The sequence below is a fragment of the Capra hircus genome, chromosome 15, assembly GCF_001704415.2.
Source record: "Capra hircus breed San Clemente chromosome 15, ASM170441v1, whole genome shotgun sequence".
Taxonomy (NCBI): domain Eukaryota; kingdom Metazoa; phylum Chordata; class Mammalia; order Artiodactyla; family Bovidae; genus Capra; species Capra hircus.
Window position 1 is genome coordinate 44422599 of NC_030822.1, and position 19337 is coordinate 44441935.

Below are 19337 nucleotides of genomic sequence, written 5' to 3' on the forward strand. Positions count from 1 at the left end.
TAAGCATAATTTATTTCTGAAAGAAGTTGTTTAGTTGACTCAGCACACACTTAGACTGTATTTTTAAAGTATCAACCCATTTTCAACTCTGCTATAGAAAGACTGCCTTAGAAACATCAACTGGATTGATGGGTTATGTAGGATGAAAGTCCTGGCAGAGGGTAAGAAATCAGAACTAGAAATGGGGACAAAGTAGATACTCAGTGGCTTTCAAGGTTCTAAGATATAAACATGCCCTTTTCTCATGTATTTTTAAATGTTGTCTTTAAAATAATCCTACTATTTTGCAGTCTTTACTTATTTTTTTGTACAATTTTGAGGCTCCCTACACTGTAGAAAAATACTGATTTCCCCACAAGTCTAATGTTACATTATCTCAAATACAAAATAACAAATACATACTCTTAACTGGAATTGTATTCCTTGGGAATCCTTACTAGACCCACTAATCAAGAAAGATCAAGATGTTTATAAAGTAAAACTTCTGGGTCAGGGCTTTCTCACCATGAGTTGCTACTCCAATAGGAGTGACGCACTACACACTTATAAACTACACACACTTATCTGTTACACCTTGTCACCCTGTACTGAGAGACCAGCAAATGTACCATGTCTTTCACCTACCTTAGCTAAACATCCCAATAAAATAGTGTATACTCTGCTGTTTACAAGTTAACAAAATACCATACTGTGTAATTATGAAAACAGATTAGTAAAATCTTAGTAATAATCTTAGAATAATTTTCACTGATACATTTGAACTAAATTATGTATAATTTTAAGAAATAAAATTATAAATATTTAATTTGTAGATTGCAGTATGTATAGTGGTTTGCATATTCCTATCCTCATTCTCAGAGATAATTGAAGACTGCCTCAGGCTTCAGTTCACATTCACAAAAGAATTTTATGCTAGGGAAAATTCTGTCTTTATATTATCTGTAAAAACAGAAGTAATAAAGTGATAGAAAATGCCCATTTTAGACAATCCACTAATTCACTGAAAGAAAATGAGATAATTTCATTTAGATGCATTTTATAGTATATCTTTAAAGTATAGAGATTAATTCTTATTAAGCAAACTTGGAAGCCATGCATGAGGTTGAATCCTGGCTCTTCTTACCAGCAATGTGACCTTGGGTAAGTTACTTAACGTCTCTGTGCCTCAATTTCCTCATTGAGAAAACAGGAATATTGATGGTACCTACCTCATAAGGTTGCTTTGTGGATTAAGTGAATTAATACATGTCAAGTTCTTAGAACAGTTTTCTGACATATAAGTGCTCAATAAACTATTATAATTCCAGGTCACACACACACAAAAACAATATTTCAAACAGTTTCACTTAATCTTTCTAAGTTTCATTATTCCTGTGTCAAAGGAGAAAAACGATACACTTGATAACCCTAACACACAGTGGTCATGAAGGTTAAATGTATATAGGAAGTCAGCCCTCATCAAAACCATCAGATTTCCTTCTCAGTCTTGTTATGCTATTCAACTTTCTTTAGATATGGATGCAAATTTCTAACCTTGCTCAACCTTTTACTTTAATTAACTTTATTAACTTCATTATACTTTATTAACTTCATATACTTCATTTATTTATACTTCTGTAGCCATTACATCAGGCTTCCCTGATAGCTCAGTTGGTAAAGAATCCGCCTGCAATGCAGGAGACCTTGGTTTGATTCCTGGATTGGGAAGATCCTCTGGAGAAGGGATAGGCTACCCACTCCAATATTCTTGGGCTTCCCTTGTGGCTCAGCTTGTAAAGAATCCTCCTGGAATGCGGGAGACCTGGCTTCGATCCTTGGGAAGATCTCCTGGAGAAGGGAAAGGCTACCCACTGCAGTATTCTGGCCTGGAGAATTCCATGGACCATATATAGTCCAAGAGGTTGCAAAAAGCCCATTAAATGCCATGGGCTTAGAAAAGCCAAACTCCTATTTAAAAGTCAAATGTATGAAACTGTAGAATCCTATGAATAAACCCACCTAGATACGTTTTTAAAATATTATTAATGTTCATCCTCACAGGAAACAAAACCATTTGAGTTTTTTAATCTTGGGACAGTTTCTGGTTGTCTCCTCAGGATTGTGTTGGCTCAGCTCAGATACACACTGCTTGCCTCCAGCACTTGTGCACTGTGAAGAGTATTCACCCTCCACCAGTTCAGATACTTGGCACTAAAATGTTAATATTGTTACTACCATTTGAGGACTGCTCAGCACTGGGCTCAATATATACTGCTTGTCATCCTATAGCAGCCCTGTAGGTGATTACTCACATCTTACACGTGCATTAGGCATAGAGCTTGCCCAGCACCACACAGGCTGTAGGCAGCAAAGGAGGTTCTGAAATCACATGTGTCTGATCTCCAGCTGTGCTCTCCAGAAGCCTGGGCACCACAGATGGCCCACCAGGCAGTTGGGGCAAATCCTCACCTCAAACACAATTGCTCTACCTCTGTCTGTTTTACATACGGAGTTTTCTAATGTAGATTCATTAAAGGGTTCTGCTGTTACAAAAAAAGGGAGAAGATGTTGAAAAGCATTAGAAAAAAAATCACTCTACATTTGAGGTACAACTGCAACAAAAAATGTTACTATTATACCATCTCCCCCCTAGGGGGAAGAGGATCTATGTCTGATACTATAAAATTTTGACAATTTATATAGAATTTATATATTCTAGTAGTATAATTTTGATTTGTTCATAACTATTGGCTTAACTTAGTTGAAAAGATGTATATTTTTCTTGCTGCTTGTATATCAACCATACTGGTTGACTGGGAGTGTGAGAATAAAGTCTTGTTTAGGATTTTTCAAATAGTAGAAAAAGTTTTATAGTTGGAATGACAGAGTAATTTTCATTGATACTTCTAAAAATTATTTTGAGTTAGACTGTTCTTGATTAAAAAAACCTCAAGGTAATTTTAACAACAAAGCTCAGTGGTTCTTTCAACAGTTAAAGATGTACTTTCCTTTTTAATATGATCAGGGAGATGAAGAAGCAAATCTTGGTTTGCCCATCAGTCCCTTCATGGATCGTTCTTCTCCTCAACTAGCAAAACTCCAGGAATCTTTTATCACCCACATAGTGGGTCCCCTGTGTAACTCCTATGATGCTGCTGGTCTGCTACCGGGTCAGTGGATAGAATCAGAAGAGGACGATGATACTGAAAGTTGTTATGAAGAAGAAGATGCTGAAGAATTAGATACAGAGGATGAAGAAATAGAGGACAATCTAAATCCTAGTAAGAATATAGGGATACTGTCGTTTCTTTAATGTTATTAATTACAAATGTCCATTTAATTTGGATTTGGGTCTTTCCTTTTAAAGATACAGTAGTTATATCTTAAGTAAGTACTACCTAAGTGTGCAGACTGAATAATCTAGGTTTGAGTAGCTACTGCTTGGGTACCATGTGAATGCTGTCATACAGTAAGCTTTCTGAGTTAAAGCAGCATCTCCGGAGATGTTGTCCTCCAGCCAGTGCTCTTCAGCAGGCTCTGCCTGTGCATGCATGATGGAGCTGCTGCCAAATCTGAACTTAGGTGAGGTGGCTGGTCTCAAGGACTAGGCCTCCTTTGCCTAACCCCTTCTCACACCATGCACCCCTGTTAACATACCCTTCATATAGACTTGGGAATAGTTCATTCAACCCAGTTGGAAGAAGAGGAAAATACATACTCTTGACTCTAAGGAAAATCAAGCTTTATGGCATTATGGCTTTGACCTACCAAATTGTAGCGCATAGTTTTTCTATATAAAGCGATATAAACCAATGAGTATAAATGGAAAATGAAAAAGACATTGTCACCTTTGCAACTATAAATTAAACTAGTCATTTGCTCTTTAAAGTAGGATTTAAATTATATCTAGCTGATTTTTTTGTTTCCCAAGCATGCTGTATAAATCAGAACAGATAACATAGCGTGGAACAAGATAAATAAAAGAACTTTTCCCCACCCTACCTTGTATTCAGCAGTAGCATAGTGAAGAGTAATTGTATGGCATTACCATCTGATGTCATCTTGGGAAAGCTGACTTCTAAAAATTATTTATACTCACAAAAATTTTGATAATTGTGTTTAATTCAACACATTTAAAAAAAGTCCCTTAGAAGGATGGTTTTTAACTTTGCATTATTTATCATTTGAAATTTCAATACTACCCTCCTTTCTCCCCACAACTCCCACCTCCCACCATCTTCCCTAATACCTTAACTTATTTTTATCCATAATACTTAACACTGTCTCATACACGAGTGTCTTGCTTCTTTGCTTATCTAGGTCTTCCCACTAGAAAGAGAGCCCCATGGTACAGAGATTATTTATAACTTTAAACCCAGTACTTAAATAAATGCCTGGGATGTAACAGGCGCTCAGATATTTATTGAATGATTGAATCATATTGCTATGATTAGAATACACATGTGTTAAATTTCACAGAACCACAAAGACGGAAAGGCAGACGGCAAATATTTTGTCAGCTAATGCACCATCTCACCGAAAACCACAAGATATGGAAGGAAATCATAGAGGAAGAGGAGAAATGTAAAGCTGATGGGAATAAACTGCAGGTGGAGAATTCTTCCTTACCTCAAGGAGATGAGATTCAGGTCATTGAAGAAGCAGATGAAGAGGAAGAGAGACAGTTGGAATAAAAGAAGAGGCATGTGGAAGAAGTGCCTTGGGCCATGCCTTACGTCGATGTCATTGCCCAGCGCTCACCACCGCTCCTAGCTCGACAGGCCCTAACACTGTGAGAGGATCCTTGCTGTGCCAGCATTTCCCACTCCCATGCACTTTTTCACCACACGGACGACAAGTATCCTTAAGAGCTTGGTTTCAGTTGACTTGTGTTGCCAAGCCCATACTTAGTGCTTTTACTGGTGTACAAATACTTTGTCATAATACAGCTTTGCAGAGTAGAAGGCTTTTATTGTTCATGAGGCAGGAGCTGTACCTAAAAACTCAAGTAATTCACTGTAGTTTCCTAAGTGGCTAACTTTCTGCTTTTTTAAAGACGTGATTAAAAAAAAAACAACAACAACAAGGGAATTCCACTCGGCGCCTTCACTGCTATGGCCCAGGTTTAATCTCTGGCTGAGTTCAGTCCCTGACCAGGGAACTCCTGCAAGCTGCACAGCACAGCCAAAAACAAACAAAAAACCCCCAAAACAAAAAGCCCCACCAAACAGGATTCATATTGTATTTCCAAATGTGTCTTTTATGTTTTTGTTTTGGGGGAGGTGGGGAGGAGCAGTCTCTGTCTATCGAAAAAGAGAAATCCGGTGTTGCCTTTCTGAGGGGTCTGTTTAATGCAGTACACTGTTCAGTGTTCTCCAGCTAGGTTTACCGTGAAGGACTGAGTAACCTTTGTTATATTTAACAAAACCCAGGTGCATCAATTTTTGATGCTTTTTACTGTTTTGTTTTTTAAAATCTACTACTACGTGTATGTTCTTTTTCAGAGTATTCAGGTTTGCCATGGACATCAGAAGTCTGAATTCCAGTCTTATCAACTTTATATTCCATGGTTGAATTTTAAAGCTGTTTAACAGTGAAGGAATTTTATTCTTTAGTCGAAACTGTTCTTATTTTTCCTCTTGCTCAGGATTAGTATTTGTAAACATTGAGTTTACTATAAACACAAATTTGTCAGAAGAAAAACAAAAACCTGTCCTAATATTGACGTTAACCTTTCATGAAACAAGCATTATTCTCTCTTCTTGAATTTGAGACTAATTAAAGCCAAGGAAAAGGAGATGTCTGTCTTTTGCCTTACTACAAAAATCAGATGTAATTAATCGTATCAAAGATAAAGAACAAATGAAATAGTGTGTGCTCTTAAGGTCACATGTTGAATAAGTAATTGAATATGTGCTTAATCTTTAGATCCCTATCTTGGGTGTCATGTGTTTAGTTACTATAAAACCCATGTTCATCTTTCTGTTAATTTCCTTCTGCCTTGAGACTCCATGACAGAAATGACCTATGACTACTCAGTACATCTGGAGCCCAACTACAAGTCTAGTTTCTGAGATAAAGTAAATGATGGGAGTACTTATTTAACTTTTATATTAAAAGTATTAAATATTTTGGTAATATCATTTACACAAAAGCATATTAAGATAATTAAATGGACCATATTTACAATGTTTATAAACTTGTTAGGGTCCAGATATATACCCTAGTTGTGAAAATTTTTTGAATATATAAAGTATAAGTCAGAATGATAGCAAGATGGCTAGGCCAATATTTTCCATTATTCTTAGAGACCATATTATACTTTGAATCCATGTGGCTTTAGAAAATAAGTTGTGTAGCATTTTTCACTTTCCAAGATAACTCCTTTCTTAAAATTAATTTTTATTAGCATATGGTTGATTTACAACAGTGTGTTGGTTTCTGCTGTGTGGCAGAGTGAGTCAGTTATACATATACTCACTCTTTTAGATTCTATTCCCATATAGGTCATTACAGAGGATTGAATAGTTTTCCTGTGCCAGGTAATTCCTTTATGATGTCAGCAAGCAATTTCTTAACTATCTAGATTATATAGCTTACCTGAAAGATTTCAGTTAAAGACCCATCGAAGTGTTGAAAGTTTTGATCCTGTATAATATCAGAATATTTAATGAATCACTAAGCTTTATTTATTTGATACTTTGAGTGCTGAACTCCTTCCTACTATTTTTGCTACCATTGTCACATCATTGTAAACTGGTCCCTCATTACTGAGTAATAAAATTTTATCTAATTTATTGAGTTTGCCCTTACAGTGTATATATCCTTTGCTTCTGTTTCTCTAGAGTACATTTTCTATCCTGCAGAAATATATTTCTGCTACTGCAAAGTACATATATATATATAAATTCATACACATGCATATGTACGTAATGAGACAAATTTCCTTACTATTTTACTAAAACATTGTATTGGGTTTTTTAATGTATATTTTTATTTTTTCAAAAGAAGCATGTTTTTATGCTATTAAATGATATTACTGAAAACTCATTAACTAAGTTAACCCTTAAATTATTTAACCTTTACTAATTGACATATATTAAAATAACCCAAATACTAAAGAAGTATTCTTCCTGAAACTTAAATTCATAAATTATAAGAAATGAATGTGAGTGTGTTAAGTATAAACAGCACTAGTAGATGGAATCTTACTTGAGAAATTGCAGCCAGTCATATTGCAGGTCTTATTTTAGTTATTAATGAATGAGACTAATTTTTTAATTAGAATCACTTTCATCATGAATTTGCTGTTTTAAGTCACTGGTCTTATAAATAATCTTGTAGTGCTATAATATCTGTGTGTTTACTGACATTTTTCTCCATAAAAGGCTACTTTTTAAAGTTACTTCATGATTTGAAGACTGTTCTCCTACTCTTCTCACTCTTATGCTGTTGAATTTTTCTACTTATTTTTATAAGAATCCTGGGAATTCTGGCACTGCTTCAGTCTCTGTCTATATTGCATCATCTCATTGGAACAGCCTTCACAAAGGAGATGAGTAGAGCCAACCCTTTCTTTACTGTAGCTGCCAGGCCAGTCAGGTGGGGGCCCTTCATGAAGGTGGTTCATAAAGGGCCTTTTAAAGCACACACAACAGGACACTTAAAACCCTTTCAATTTTTCCCCATTTCCCTTCGGAATAAAGTTTAACCTGTAAGTGACAATTAGATTCACATTTTGTGAGGATCATTCAACTAACATACCATGTTGAGTGGAAGAGTAAGATTAGATATGGGGAGACCTCAGTGATCTAGATAGACTAGGATGGGTTCTAGGTCAACAGCAAAGTAAATGGACTTGAGATTTAAAACACAGAATCAGTCTGCCCCAATTAATTGGATGTGATGGTAAGAAAAATGATGAGAGTAACTTTCAGGTTTCTGATCTGGACAACTGTCAGTGTCATTCACAGAGGTAGGGTATGCCGGGGAAGGAGATTTTGGGTGTGATAGGTGTGTACGTGTTCTGTTGGTTCTCTCTCTCTCTCTCTCTCTCCTTGGAGAACTTTGACAAAATCGCCAAACACAAGGAAACCAATGTAAGAAAGAATAGCAGAAATAGCAGATTTAGACTTCCCAATATCTTCAGATTATACATCACATTATCAAGTGAAAAGTGAAGTCGCTCAGTCGTGTCCGACTCTTAGCGACCCCATGGACTGCGGCCCACCAGGCTCCTCCATCCATGGGATTTTCCAGGCAAGAGTACTGGAGTGGGGTGCCATTGCCTTCTCCCACATTATCAAAAACAATACAAAATAAAGATGTATGAAATGTTTAAGAAAAGAAAACATGGAATGACAAAGGTGAACAAACAGTAAAATTTTAAAACCATCCAAACTTCTCGGTACCAACAATGGAAACCAGAAGAGACTACATTATCTTCTCACTCACGATGTGTTTGGTGTTATTCTTAGTGAATACTTCAGTATGTGATAAAAAAATATGCAAGATGCTTATATCACAATCCTTATAATGTAGGTATATTTTTGTCACAACCCTCATAATATAGGTATATTTTTGTCACAACCTTTGTAGGTATTATTATCTGTTGTGGAGGGAGGAAATTCACCAGGTACATAAAACAAATGTACTTATCTGTTAGTCTCAAAGACGCATAAATCAAAAGTTGGTAGAACTAGAGAAAATTGACAAATCTACAACTCAAGCAGGAGACTTAACACTCAGTAAGTTAAATAGACCAGAAGTTAGTAAAAATATAAATAGCACAATGAACAGTCTTGATTTGTTGGACATACACTGAACCTCAAATCCAACAAAGAATATTTTCTTAAACATTGAAGGAACATTTATAAAAGTTGAACACAGGAACTTCAATATCCTTATAAACCCTAATGGAAAAGAAAAAAAAAGTTGACTACATGCTTGTCTATAAAACAAGTTTCAATAAATTTCAAAGCTGTATCAAACCATGTTCCATGATCACAAAACAATTAATTAGAAATAAATAGCAAAGAACTCTGAAAACTATGAATGCTGGATAAAGAAATTGCTCCTAAATAACTTCAGAGTCAAAAATGGCAACAGGAGGGCGCTAGTGGTAAACAGCTGCCTGCCAATGCAGGAGATGCAAGAGATGTGGAGTTCAATCCCTGGGTCTGGAAGATCCCCTGGAGAAGGAAATAGCAACCCACTCCAGTACTCTTGCCTGGAAAGTTCCATGGGCAGAGGAGCCTGGTGGGCTACAGTGCTTGGGGTCATGAAGAGTCAGACACAGCTGAGCACATGCGCGCACCCATTTCACAGGAGAGGAAAATAAGACTCGACAGAGACCACATGACTAGAAAGTGAAAGAAGAGAACATGGGAAAACTGGCAAGGAACTCGAGAAAGTTATGGCCCTTTGTCACTAACGTAGGTAGATGACCTTTCCCTCTTGGCCTGTTGCTGCACCTGAGAACCTTGCTCTGGAGAGGTCCTTCGAGTTCTCTACTATGAAATGTTCTCATTTCCTTTCATAGCCTTTCACAGGCTCTTCATCTGGGAAGCTTTCTAAACCTGATGCCCAGGCCACAAACCAGACCAGTTTAATCAGAATGTAGAGGAAAGGGTGGAACTTGGGTATCGGCATTTTGCAAAAGTCCCACGAGATTCCAGTGAGCATCCAAGGTTGAGAACCAATAGACTAGAAGTGCTTGAGGGGCAGGCATGAAGGAGAAAAAATCCCAGATCTGCCTTACTTTGCCTGTCATCCCCACCATCATCCTCTATCACCTGCTCCTCAGGTAGCTCCTCCCTGTCCTAGGGCTGCTGCTGAAGCTCCGGTCAGGATACACCCCTTAACTGCTTTCCCCTACATCTGCTGTCCCCTTCCTGTTGACGGCCCAAAGGGACTCTGCAGGTTAAACATTCACAGCCAGGAATTCCTGAGCGGTCCTGTGGTTAGGACTCTGTGCTTCCACGCTGGGGGTATGGGCTGGATTCTTGGTCGGGAATCCTGTAAGCTTGGAGCGGGGGGCGGGGGGAGGGAAAAAAATTCACAGCCATCTCTAGCTGCCCTGGGATTAGTCTGTCAGACGATGGCAGAAACTGCTCTTGCTCCTGATTCTAATGGAATAATTTACAGTAAATGGTCTCCTAAGAAGCCCAGTCTCCTTAGACAAATGGAGGTAAGCAAGGGCTGCCTCTAATGGGATGAAGGACCAGAAATGAGCTGTCCAAATGGAGTAGATGTCGAAGCAGCTGCTGTATTAAATGAAAGTCACCGAAGGCTTCAAATCCTTCTTGTTAACTAGACACTCCTGGTGAGGAGGTGCAGCAAAGAGACCCGCAAAACCCAAGCTTCAGGCTCCAGGGTGGGATTTCCAATTAGAAAAGGCCCCAGGAGAGGTAATGTTGGGGGCAGAGGTCCCCAGTTCCCCGTTTACTTCCTATATCCTTCCGTTACCCCTTCTTCCCACCCTCACCCCTGCTCTGCCCTAGTGTCTGAAAAGATTTCTTGGAGTCTTATTCTTACTCAGTGTAAGAGGGAATTTCTGTTCCAAACCCCTCCTCTGGGCTGCGGTGTCCTCCACTTGAGTGTAAGAGCAGCTGAGATTATGATGCCTGATACCTCCTGGCACTGTTCCATTCTGGGAACCAGGACTCTGAGGAGTCACTAATCAGGAAACATTTATCACGTCCATAACCTTTCCCATTAAGAGGGATGCTGCTCAGCACTGTTTATCCATTATTAATTCACTCATTCAACAAATATTTATTTTCAACACCCACAGGTGAATCTCATGTTTCTTATACAAGTAGTGTACAGCCAAGAGCAGAGATAAGTATGTGCACATGGCAGGACACTCACTGGAGCTGCAGCTCAAATGCTACACAGAGATGTCACTGACAAAAATCCTTTATCGATATGCTCAAGTTCATGCTCATTTGATCAGGGGCAACCACATGGATCTAGAAAAGGCAGAGGAACCAGAGATCAAATTGCCAACATCCGTTGGATCATCAAAAAAGCAAGAGTTTCATAAAAACATCTACTTCTGCTTTATTGACTATGCCAAAGACTTTGACGGTATAGACCACGACAAACTCTGGAAAATTCTTAGAGATGGGAATAGCAGATCACCTGACTTGCCTCTTGAGAAATCTACATGCACGTCAGGAAGCAACAGTTAGAACTGGACATGAAACAACAGACTGGTTCCAAGTAGGGAAAGGAGTTGAGTCAAGGCTGTATATTGTCACCCTGCTTATTTAATTTCTATGCAGAGTACATCATGAGAAACGCTGGGCTGGAAGAAGCACAAGCTGGAATCAAGATTGCTGGGAGAAATAGCAATAACCTCAGACATGCAGATGACACCACCCTTATGGCAGAAAGTGAAGAGGAACTAAAAAGCCTCTTGATGAAAGTGAAAGGACAGTGAAAAAGTTGGCTTCAAACTCAACATTCAGAAAACTAAGATCATGGCATCCAGTCCCATCACTTCATGGCAAATAGATGGGGAAACAGTGGAATTAGTGGCAGACTTTATTTTTTGAGGCTCCAAAATCACTGCAGATGGTGACTGCAGCCATGAAATCAAAAGGCGCTTGCTCCTTGGAAGAAAACCTATGACCAACTTAGACAGCATATTAAAAAACAGAGATATTACTTTGCCAACAAAGGTCTGTCTAATCAAAGCTATGGTTTTTCCAGTAGTCATGCCTGGATGTGAGAGTTGGACCATATAGACAGCTGAGTGCTGAAGAATTGATGCTTTTGAACTGTGGTGTCAGAGAAGACTCTTGAGAGTCCTTTGGACTGCAAGGAGATCAATCCAGTTAATCCTAAAGGAAATCAGTCCAGATGCTTTATTGGAAGGACTGATGCTAAAGCTGAAACTCCAATACTTTGGCCACCTGATGGGAAGAACTGACTCATCTGAAAAGACCCTGATGGTGGGAAAGATTGAAGGCGGGAAGGGAAGGGGACAACAGAGGATGAGATGGTTGGATGGCACCACCGACTCAATGGACATGGGTTTGGGTGAACTCTGGGAGTTGGTGATGGACAGGGAGGCCTCATGTGCTGCAGTCCATGGGGTTGCAAAGATTCAGACACAACTGAGCAGCTGAACTGAACTGACTAAATCATTATTTGCAGTATGTAAGGAGACTTCTGGGAGGAAAAAGTTAGACTGCGGTCATTCCCCTGGTTGATGTGATGAGTATCTTGCACTTATACAAATATCTAATTGTTATGTTGCACACATGAAACAAATATGCCGACTATGGCTATTAAAAAAAAAAAAAAAAAGACCTAGTAAGTGGTGAGGGGAAACCAGTATTGTAGAAGCAGACACTTTCTGCTTATGTGTGCCAGACTAATTTCTAGACCCCCATCTGCTGGCAGACATTGGACACTTACACTGTATACATCTATTACACTGAATACCGCTTACACTGAATACATCAGTTTCAGAAATGGACAGGACTGAGTTTGCCTGTGAAGGTCCACCTGTTATAGCTGAACTTGGCAGGAAAAGGTAGACAGTAATACCTGCAACGCCTTAACCTTCTGAAGACAACACTGAGACAATTTAGGGATTGAATGAGAGAGAAAATAGAAAGGTCTGATTGCCTACCTTTCCTTTCTGGAAAACATTCTGTCTCCAGTGGTTCAGACCACCTTTTTGGAACCATATGACCTCTGGCCACAGTTGACTGATTTAAGAATTTACACCAAACCCAAATTCTAACCCATAGATTAAGCTTAGTCCATCACATTCCTCCTCAATAATTTGGACTAGTAAGGAACTATCAGATAAGAGATGCTGGACTAAAAGTTCATTGCAATGGGTCTAATTCATATGTTGAAACCTAATCCCCAGTGTGGTGGTGTTTGGAAGTGGGCCTTTGGAAGGCAGTTAGGCCAAGAGGGCTATTATGCACAGAAGGATTAACATCAGAAGTTGAATAATGGGAATTCCCTGGCAGTCCAGTGGTTATGACTGCCATGGGCCCAGGGTTCAATCTCTACTCAGGGAACTAAGATCCCACAAGCTCCTTGGTGCACCCCCTCAAAATTTTTTTTTATTAATGTAATTAAGCACATTAACCAATTAAAGGAGAAGAAAGAGTTACTACCTTGATAAATGCAAAAAATAATAAAAGTCACCCATTTAAGAAAAAGAAGAGGAATGAAAAAAGAATGGATGAATGGAAGAGAGGGAAAAAATATAAACCTAAAACGTAAGTTTGGGGGGGTATGCATCAAAGAAATGATAGTGTCCCATATTTAACAATGAAATGTTAGTCATTCCCTTAAACAGACAGGAATGCTCACCATCACTTTTCATCAGCACTCTACTGGAGGTTCTAACCAAAACAGTAAGAAATAAAATCCATAAAAATTGGAAAGGACAAAACATACCAGTCATTATTTATAGACGATATTATTGTCTAATAGGAAATCCCAAAGAATTGAGAAAAAGAATTAAAGTATTCAAAATAGAAAGTTTAGCATTATTGTCATATACTATTCTACTGCATTTTCCCCATCAGCTCAGGTGGTACAGAATCTGCCTGCAATGCAGGAGACCAAGGTTCACCTCTGGGTCGGGGAGATTCCCTGGAGAAGGAAATGACAACCCACTCCAGTATTCTGGCCTGGAGAATCCCATGGATGGAGGAGACTGGCGGGCTACAGTCCGTGGGGTTGCAAAGAGTTGGCCACAACTGAGTGACTAACACTTTCACTGCATTTTCAGAGAACAGCATCAGCTTGCGCTGTCACCAGTTTCAGCTTGGAAATGACCCCCAAGTTCAGGGTTCCAGACACATACTTTAATTCTCTTGAGGCTTCACACATAGTCAAAAGTCCCAGCTGGCAGGGGGTAGGGGAGGGTGAAGGAGTGGGGGGTGGTCCTTGCTTTTTCAAAGGAAAGCTTTTAAAGAGGATATTCACTGTTAAATGTCATCAGGAAGACAGTGTAAGTGGAGATCTGGTTGCTAACGCTTTGTCTTGATCTATTTTCCCTTAATAGGCGTTTCAGTATCATCAGCCTGAATGAAGACAAAGAAGATCCAAAAAGATATAAAATATCCACCATTAAGAAGACTTAGTATGATTCATTGCATTTAAGTTCAAATAACTGCTTTCAGAAAAGGATAAATGGAGAAGGGCTGATTTAATAAGCCCTCTCATGATAACAGCCCTGAGAGCTGTTGTCAATTACCTATGTTCCTCTGGTTAAGGAAAAAAATAAAAAAGCAAAAAGTGTCTTAACTTGCATTCCTCAAAATATACTGTCTGCATCCACCCCATTCTGAAACAGCCAGATAAAATAAATGGAACATTGGTAAATTAAAAGTCCAGAGAAGAGTGATAAGAGCCAAATCAGATAAAGAACCTATGATATTTTAGCCAGGAGAAGCAAAGATTCACAGGGGAACCAAAATGGAAGCTTTCTTTCAATGTTTAAAGGTTGGGTGGGGGAAAGAAAGTGAAGTTGCTCAGTCGTGTCTGACTCTTTGCGACCCCTTGGACTGTAGCCTATCAGACTCCTCCGTCCATGGGATTTTCCAGGCAAGAGTGCTGGAGTGGATTGCCATTTCCTTCTCCAGGGGACCTTCCTCACCCAGGAATCAAACCCGGGTCTCTCACATTGCAGGCAGATGCTTTTACCGTCTGAGCCACCAGGAAGACATGTTCAAATACCCATGAGACCAGACAGAATGTTCAAATAATGACATGAACTTCGATGGTGCGGACTTTGTGTAGTATATGTATATATATATATCATGTAAAAAAACACAGTTCAACTCTAATTGTTTTTTGCTATTCAAAATGCCAGCCCAGCATTGATGGAATGTCACTTCTTTTTTTAAAGAAAAGCTGAAAATATGGATATCACAAGAAATCTAGATTTTTTTTAAAAACATAAGAAATCTAGATTTTTTAAAATGTCAAAGTTAAGTTTTATTTAAATCAAACCTAAAAAATAAACATTCTGGAACAAACTTCTATGTAGGAGTGTGGTTTCCCCCACATCACCAATGAGCAGTTCTCTGAGAGCACCTGAGTATCCTACAATTCAACTCTGACACTGTTTACCCAGAGATAGCATCAAATCCCACAAGCTGAGGGCTCAGTCCCACAAAACAGCTCTCCCCTTCAAATGCCAGTCTCAAGTCCACGTTGTTACCTGTACTTCTGACCAACCAGCTATAAACCAGACTCCCACAACCCTCTCCTTGGATTCAATTTGCTAGACCAGCTCACAGAACTTAGAAAACCAATTTACTCACCAGAAGGAGTGGCTTTTTACTGAAGATATTAAAACATAGGAGCCAGCAGCCAGATGAAGAGATTCTCAGGGCAACAAAGGAAATTCAGTCCTCTTGGAGTTTGGAGACTGGTACAGCAGCCCGTTAGAGACATTCTGCTTTACCAACTGGGAAGTCTTGGAAACCCTGCCTTCTGGGTTTTTAATGGAGGCTTCACTACACAGGTGTGGTTGATCAAATCTGTAGGCACTGGTGATTAACTAAACCTCCGGAATCTGTCTCCTTCTAGGTAACCAGGGGGCAGGGCTGAAAGTTTCAAGCCTCTAAACAATTTGGTTCCCTGATAATCAGCCCCAGTCCTTATGCTTTCCAAAATCACCTCATTAACATAAACCCAATTGTTGTGGAAAAACACTTGTTATGAATAACAAGACACCCATTTGCCTTTATGCCTCTGAAGAGTATTTTTAGGAATTGAGGACAACAGACAAAATACTGTAACAAAACTTGCTCCCACTGGTCTTATTGTTTAGGAAACCTCCAAGGTTTGGGGAACTGTGAGCCAGGAACTGTGGATGAAAACCAAATACATTTATTGTGAGTTTTGAATCAGGAATTTAGAGATGGCTCAGGATCTCTCTCATGGGTTCATAATTAGATGATAGCTAGGTCTGCAGGCATCTTAAGGTTTAAGGAGAATTTATTTCCAAGTTGGCTCACTTGCGTGGTTGGCAGGTTGGCAAGTTGATCTGGGCAATTGGTCAGCTCAGTTCAGGCACTCAGTCGTGTCCCACTCTTTTCGACCCCACGGACTGCAGCGTGCCAGGCTTCCCTGTCCATCACCAATTCCTGGAGCTTGTTCAAACTCATGTCCATTGAGTCAGTGATGCCATCCAGCCATTTCATCCTCTGTCATCCCCTTCTCCTCCTGCCTTCAATCTTTCCCAGTATCAGGGTCTTTTCCAAGGAGTCAGTTCTTTACATCAGGTGGCCAAAGTATTGGAGTTTCAGCTTCAGCATCAGTCCTTCCAAAGAATATTCAGGACTGATTTTTAGAATTGACTGGTTGGATCTCCTCACTGTCCAAGGGACTCTCAAGAGTCTTCTCTTAACACCACAGTTCAAAAGCATCTATTCTTTGGCCGTTGGTGGGAGGCCTCAATTTCTCTCCACATGGGCCTCTCCCCAGGACTGCTTGAGTGGCATCATGGCATGGTGGCTGGCTTCCTCAGTCAGAGAAACCAAGGTGAAAAGCTGCAATGCTTTTAGACAAGCCTTAGAATTTGTGCACCACCACTTTCATCATGTTCTATCCTTCCCACTGACCAGCTGTGATTAACAAGGTTATTAGACCAGGTGAGGGTCACTGAGGGTATTTTTGGAGGTTGGCTACCACGTTCTGTATGTTGGTGTTCCTTGTTTTTTTTAATGTTATTTATCCTGGAGCTTTCTCCAGATCACTACTAAGAAAACTTCCTGACTATAAAGTTATTACCACTATAATAGTATATCCTATTACAGGATGTATTATTCCTCTATTGATAGATATGTATTGTTACATTGACCTTTTTTGTTCCCTTTTGCTATTAGAAATAACACATCAGTGAATAACCTGGCACTTATGTCTCTTCTTAAGTGTTCAAGTATATCTGCAGGAGAGATTCTAAGAATTAGAGCTGTTCTAAAGCAAAATACATCTATTATTTGATAGATAATGCCAAATTCCCTTCCAGAGGAAAATGTGTGTGAATTTGTAGTTTCATCACCCACGTATGAAAGGGCATGTTTCAGCACTACCTTCTCAATAGTGATTATTGTCGAGTTCTATTGCAGGAAGGGGGATCCCTTCCAGGGCCCGAGAGTGGGCACTCATAAATGCATTGTCCAAGGAGACACATGCACTGACAAAGCAAGAGATTTTATTGGGAAAGGGTGCCCAGGTGGAGAGCAGATGCATAAGGGAACCCAGAAGAGCTGCTCTGCCACATGGCTCACAGCATCAGGTTTTATGACAATGGGATTAGTTTCCAGATTGTCTTTGGCCAATTATTCTGATTCAGGGTCCTTCCTGGTGGCACAGGCATTGCTCAGCCAAGATGAATGAGAGTGAGAATTCTGGGAGGTGGTCGGACATGAGACATCTCCTTTTGACCTTTCCTGAGTTCTTCCGGGTTTTGGTGACTTGTTAATTCCATGATCCTTACCAGGACCTCCTGTCATAAAACTCAAGCAAATGGTTACCATGGTGGCTGGCCAGTTGGGCAGTTTCAGTCAGTGTGTTTCCCCTAACAGTTCTATGATTTTTGCTATATGATAGATGAGATATGTCATCTTAGTCAAGTTTACATTTGCATTTCTTTTTTTGAGTGAGGTTATCTTTTTAGATGTTTACAATGTGGTGTATGTTATGTGAACTGTCATACCTGGCCCTTTGACCAATGCTTCTCTGGTGGCTCAGACAGTAGGTGTCTGCCTACAATGCAGGAGACCTGGGTTCAATCCCTGGGTAGGGAAGATCTCCCGGAGAAGGAAATGGCAACCCACTCCAGTATTCGTGCCTGGAAAATCTCATGGACGGAGGAACCTGGTAGGGTCCATGGGGTTGGACACGACTGGGCAACTTCACTTTCTTTCTTTTCTTTCTTTCTGACCAATGTTTTCTAATGCATTATTGAAACTTTTCCTTCAGTGTTCTTATATTAGGGAGATTAGCCATTTGTTGGCAATAAGATTTGCCTATTTCTTCCCAGCTTGTTTCCACTTATACTATTGTTTGCCTTGTAGTGGATTTATGTTGTTGTTTTTATGTTGTGTTTTATGTTTCTATAGTACATCCTGCAATAGAATATGTAACACTATATAAAGAATAAACAAGTTTTATATGTAGCAATATGGAGAGATCACCAGGATAAATCATATTAAACAGAACAAAAAAAGAGTTTACAGAATGTAAACAAAGGAGGCAACAGCCATTCAGCCTTCAGCCATTGCAGCAGCTACCTCCACCCCCCACCCCCACCCGCCACCACTGTGCACACCCTGAATGGAGAAAAAACAAGATACTGGCTATAGACAGTTAAGGTGCATGTCAAAGGAAGAGTTTAAATAAGTCCAGACGTCCATCTATCCATACACAGAAAAGTGCTGAACTCATTAACTTTAGAAGTCTGGTTTTTCCTTAACTAGCAGTAATATTTCGATGTTCGACCACTGAGTTTCTGTTTGCTTGCTTTTTGCAAAAACTCCAATATATCCTGCCTTCTCCCTTATCTCCAAGAGGCTGTATCTAAGGCTTAAATCCTCAGTAATATCCCACAAAAAGCACAATCCTCAACATTTAGACTGTGCATTTTTTTCAGTCTATAGTAGTAATATCAAGTATATGCCATGGGATATGGGTTCAAATGTTTTAACTGGTTACCAAATGACTAAAAGTAGTAGTTCCATTTACTAAAAAGTCCATCTTTACTCCACTGACTTGAAATTCTTTTATGTACTTGAATTTCTTTGTTTCTTTTCAACTCTATCCATGCCATGACAACTATTTTAATTAGCCAAACTCAAAGTATATTTCAAAACCTGATGGGGTAAAACCCCTACACTGGTATTGTTTGTGGCTATTCTTTTATCTTTTTATGTGAATTTTAGAAACAGCTTGTCTAGTTATATGGGGAAAAAACAAACAAACGAAACTACACGGTTTCATTAAATTCACACCTTAGCCTAGGGAGAACCAACATCTTTGTGTTGTCTTCTTATCCAAGAACATATTTATTCAATTGTCAAAGTCTCCTCTTTAGCTCTGTAGGGGAGCAGAATTTGCCACCCTAAAATTTATCTCTGTGACATACTGTTTTAAGCTGATTATTTTCAGAGAAACGGCAGACTTGGGGAAATCTCTAAAACCTCAGTGAAGTTTACACTTTTTTGGGAAAACTCCAATTGTAAGGGTGTCTCTGTACCAGAAAATGAACAAAGCTCCAGAAACTCTTGGGAGAAGTGAATGACTTAAATCTGCATCACATTTGCGTGTTTATTGTGCTCTTCTTGGTAACCTCCCAGGACTGA

General features: G+C 39.3%; 1 protein-coding gene across 2 annotated transcripts in view; it reads left to right on the forward strand.

Moving 5' to 3' along the window:
• The window catches only part of PDE3B (phosphodiesterase 3B), a 179439-nt gene extending 172658 nt beyond the window's left edge, over positions 1-6781 (forward strand). For both annotated transcript variants that reach the window (XM_018059586.1, XM_005689658.3), the window contains exons 15-16: positions 3005-3260; positions 4459-6781. In XM_018059586.1, the coding sequence (XP_017915075.1) occupies positions 3005-3260; positions 4459-4673 (471 nt within the window). In that variant the 3' untranslated portion in view covers positions 4674-6781. The remainder of the gene's footprint in view (positions 1-3004; positions 3261-4458) is intronic.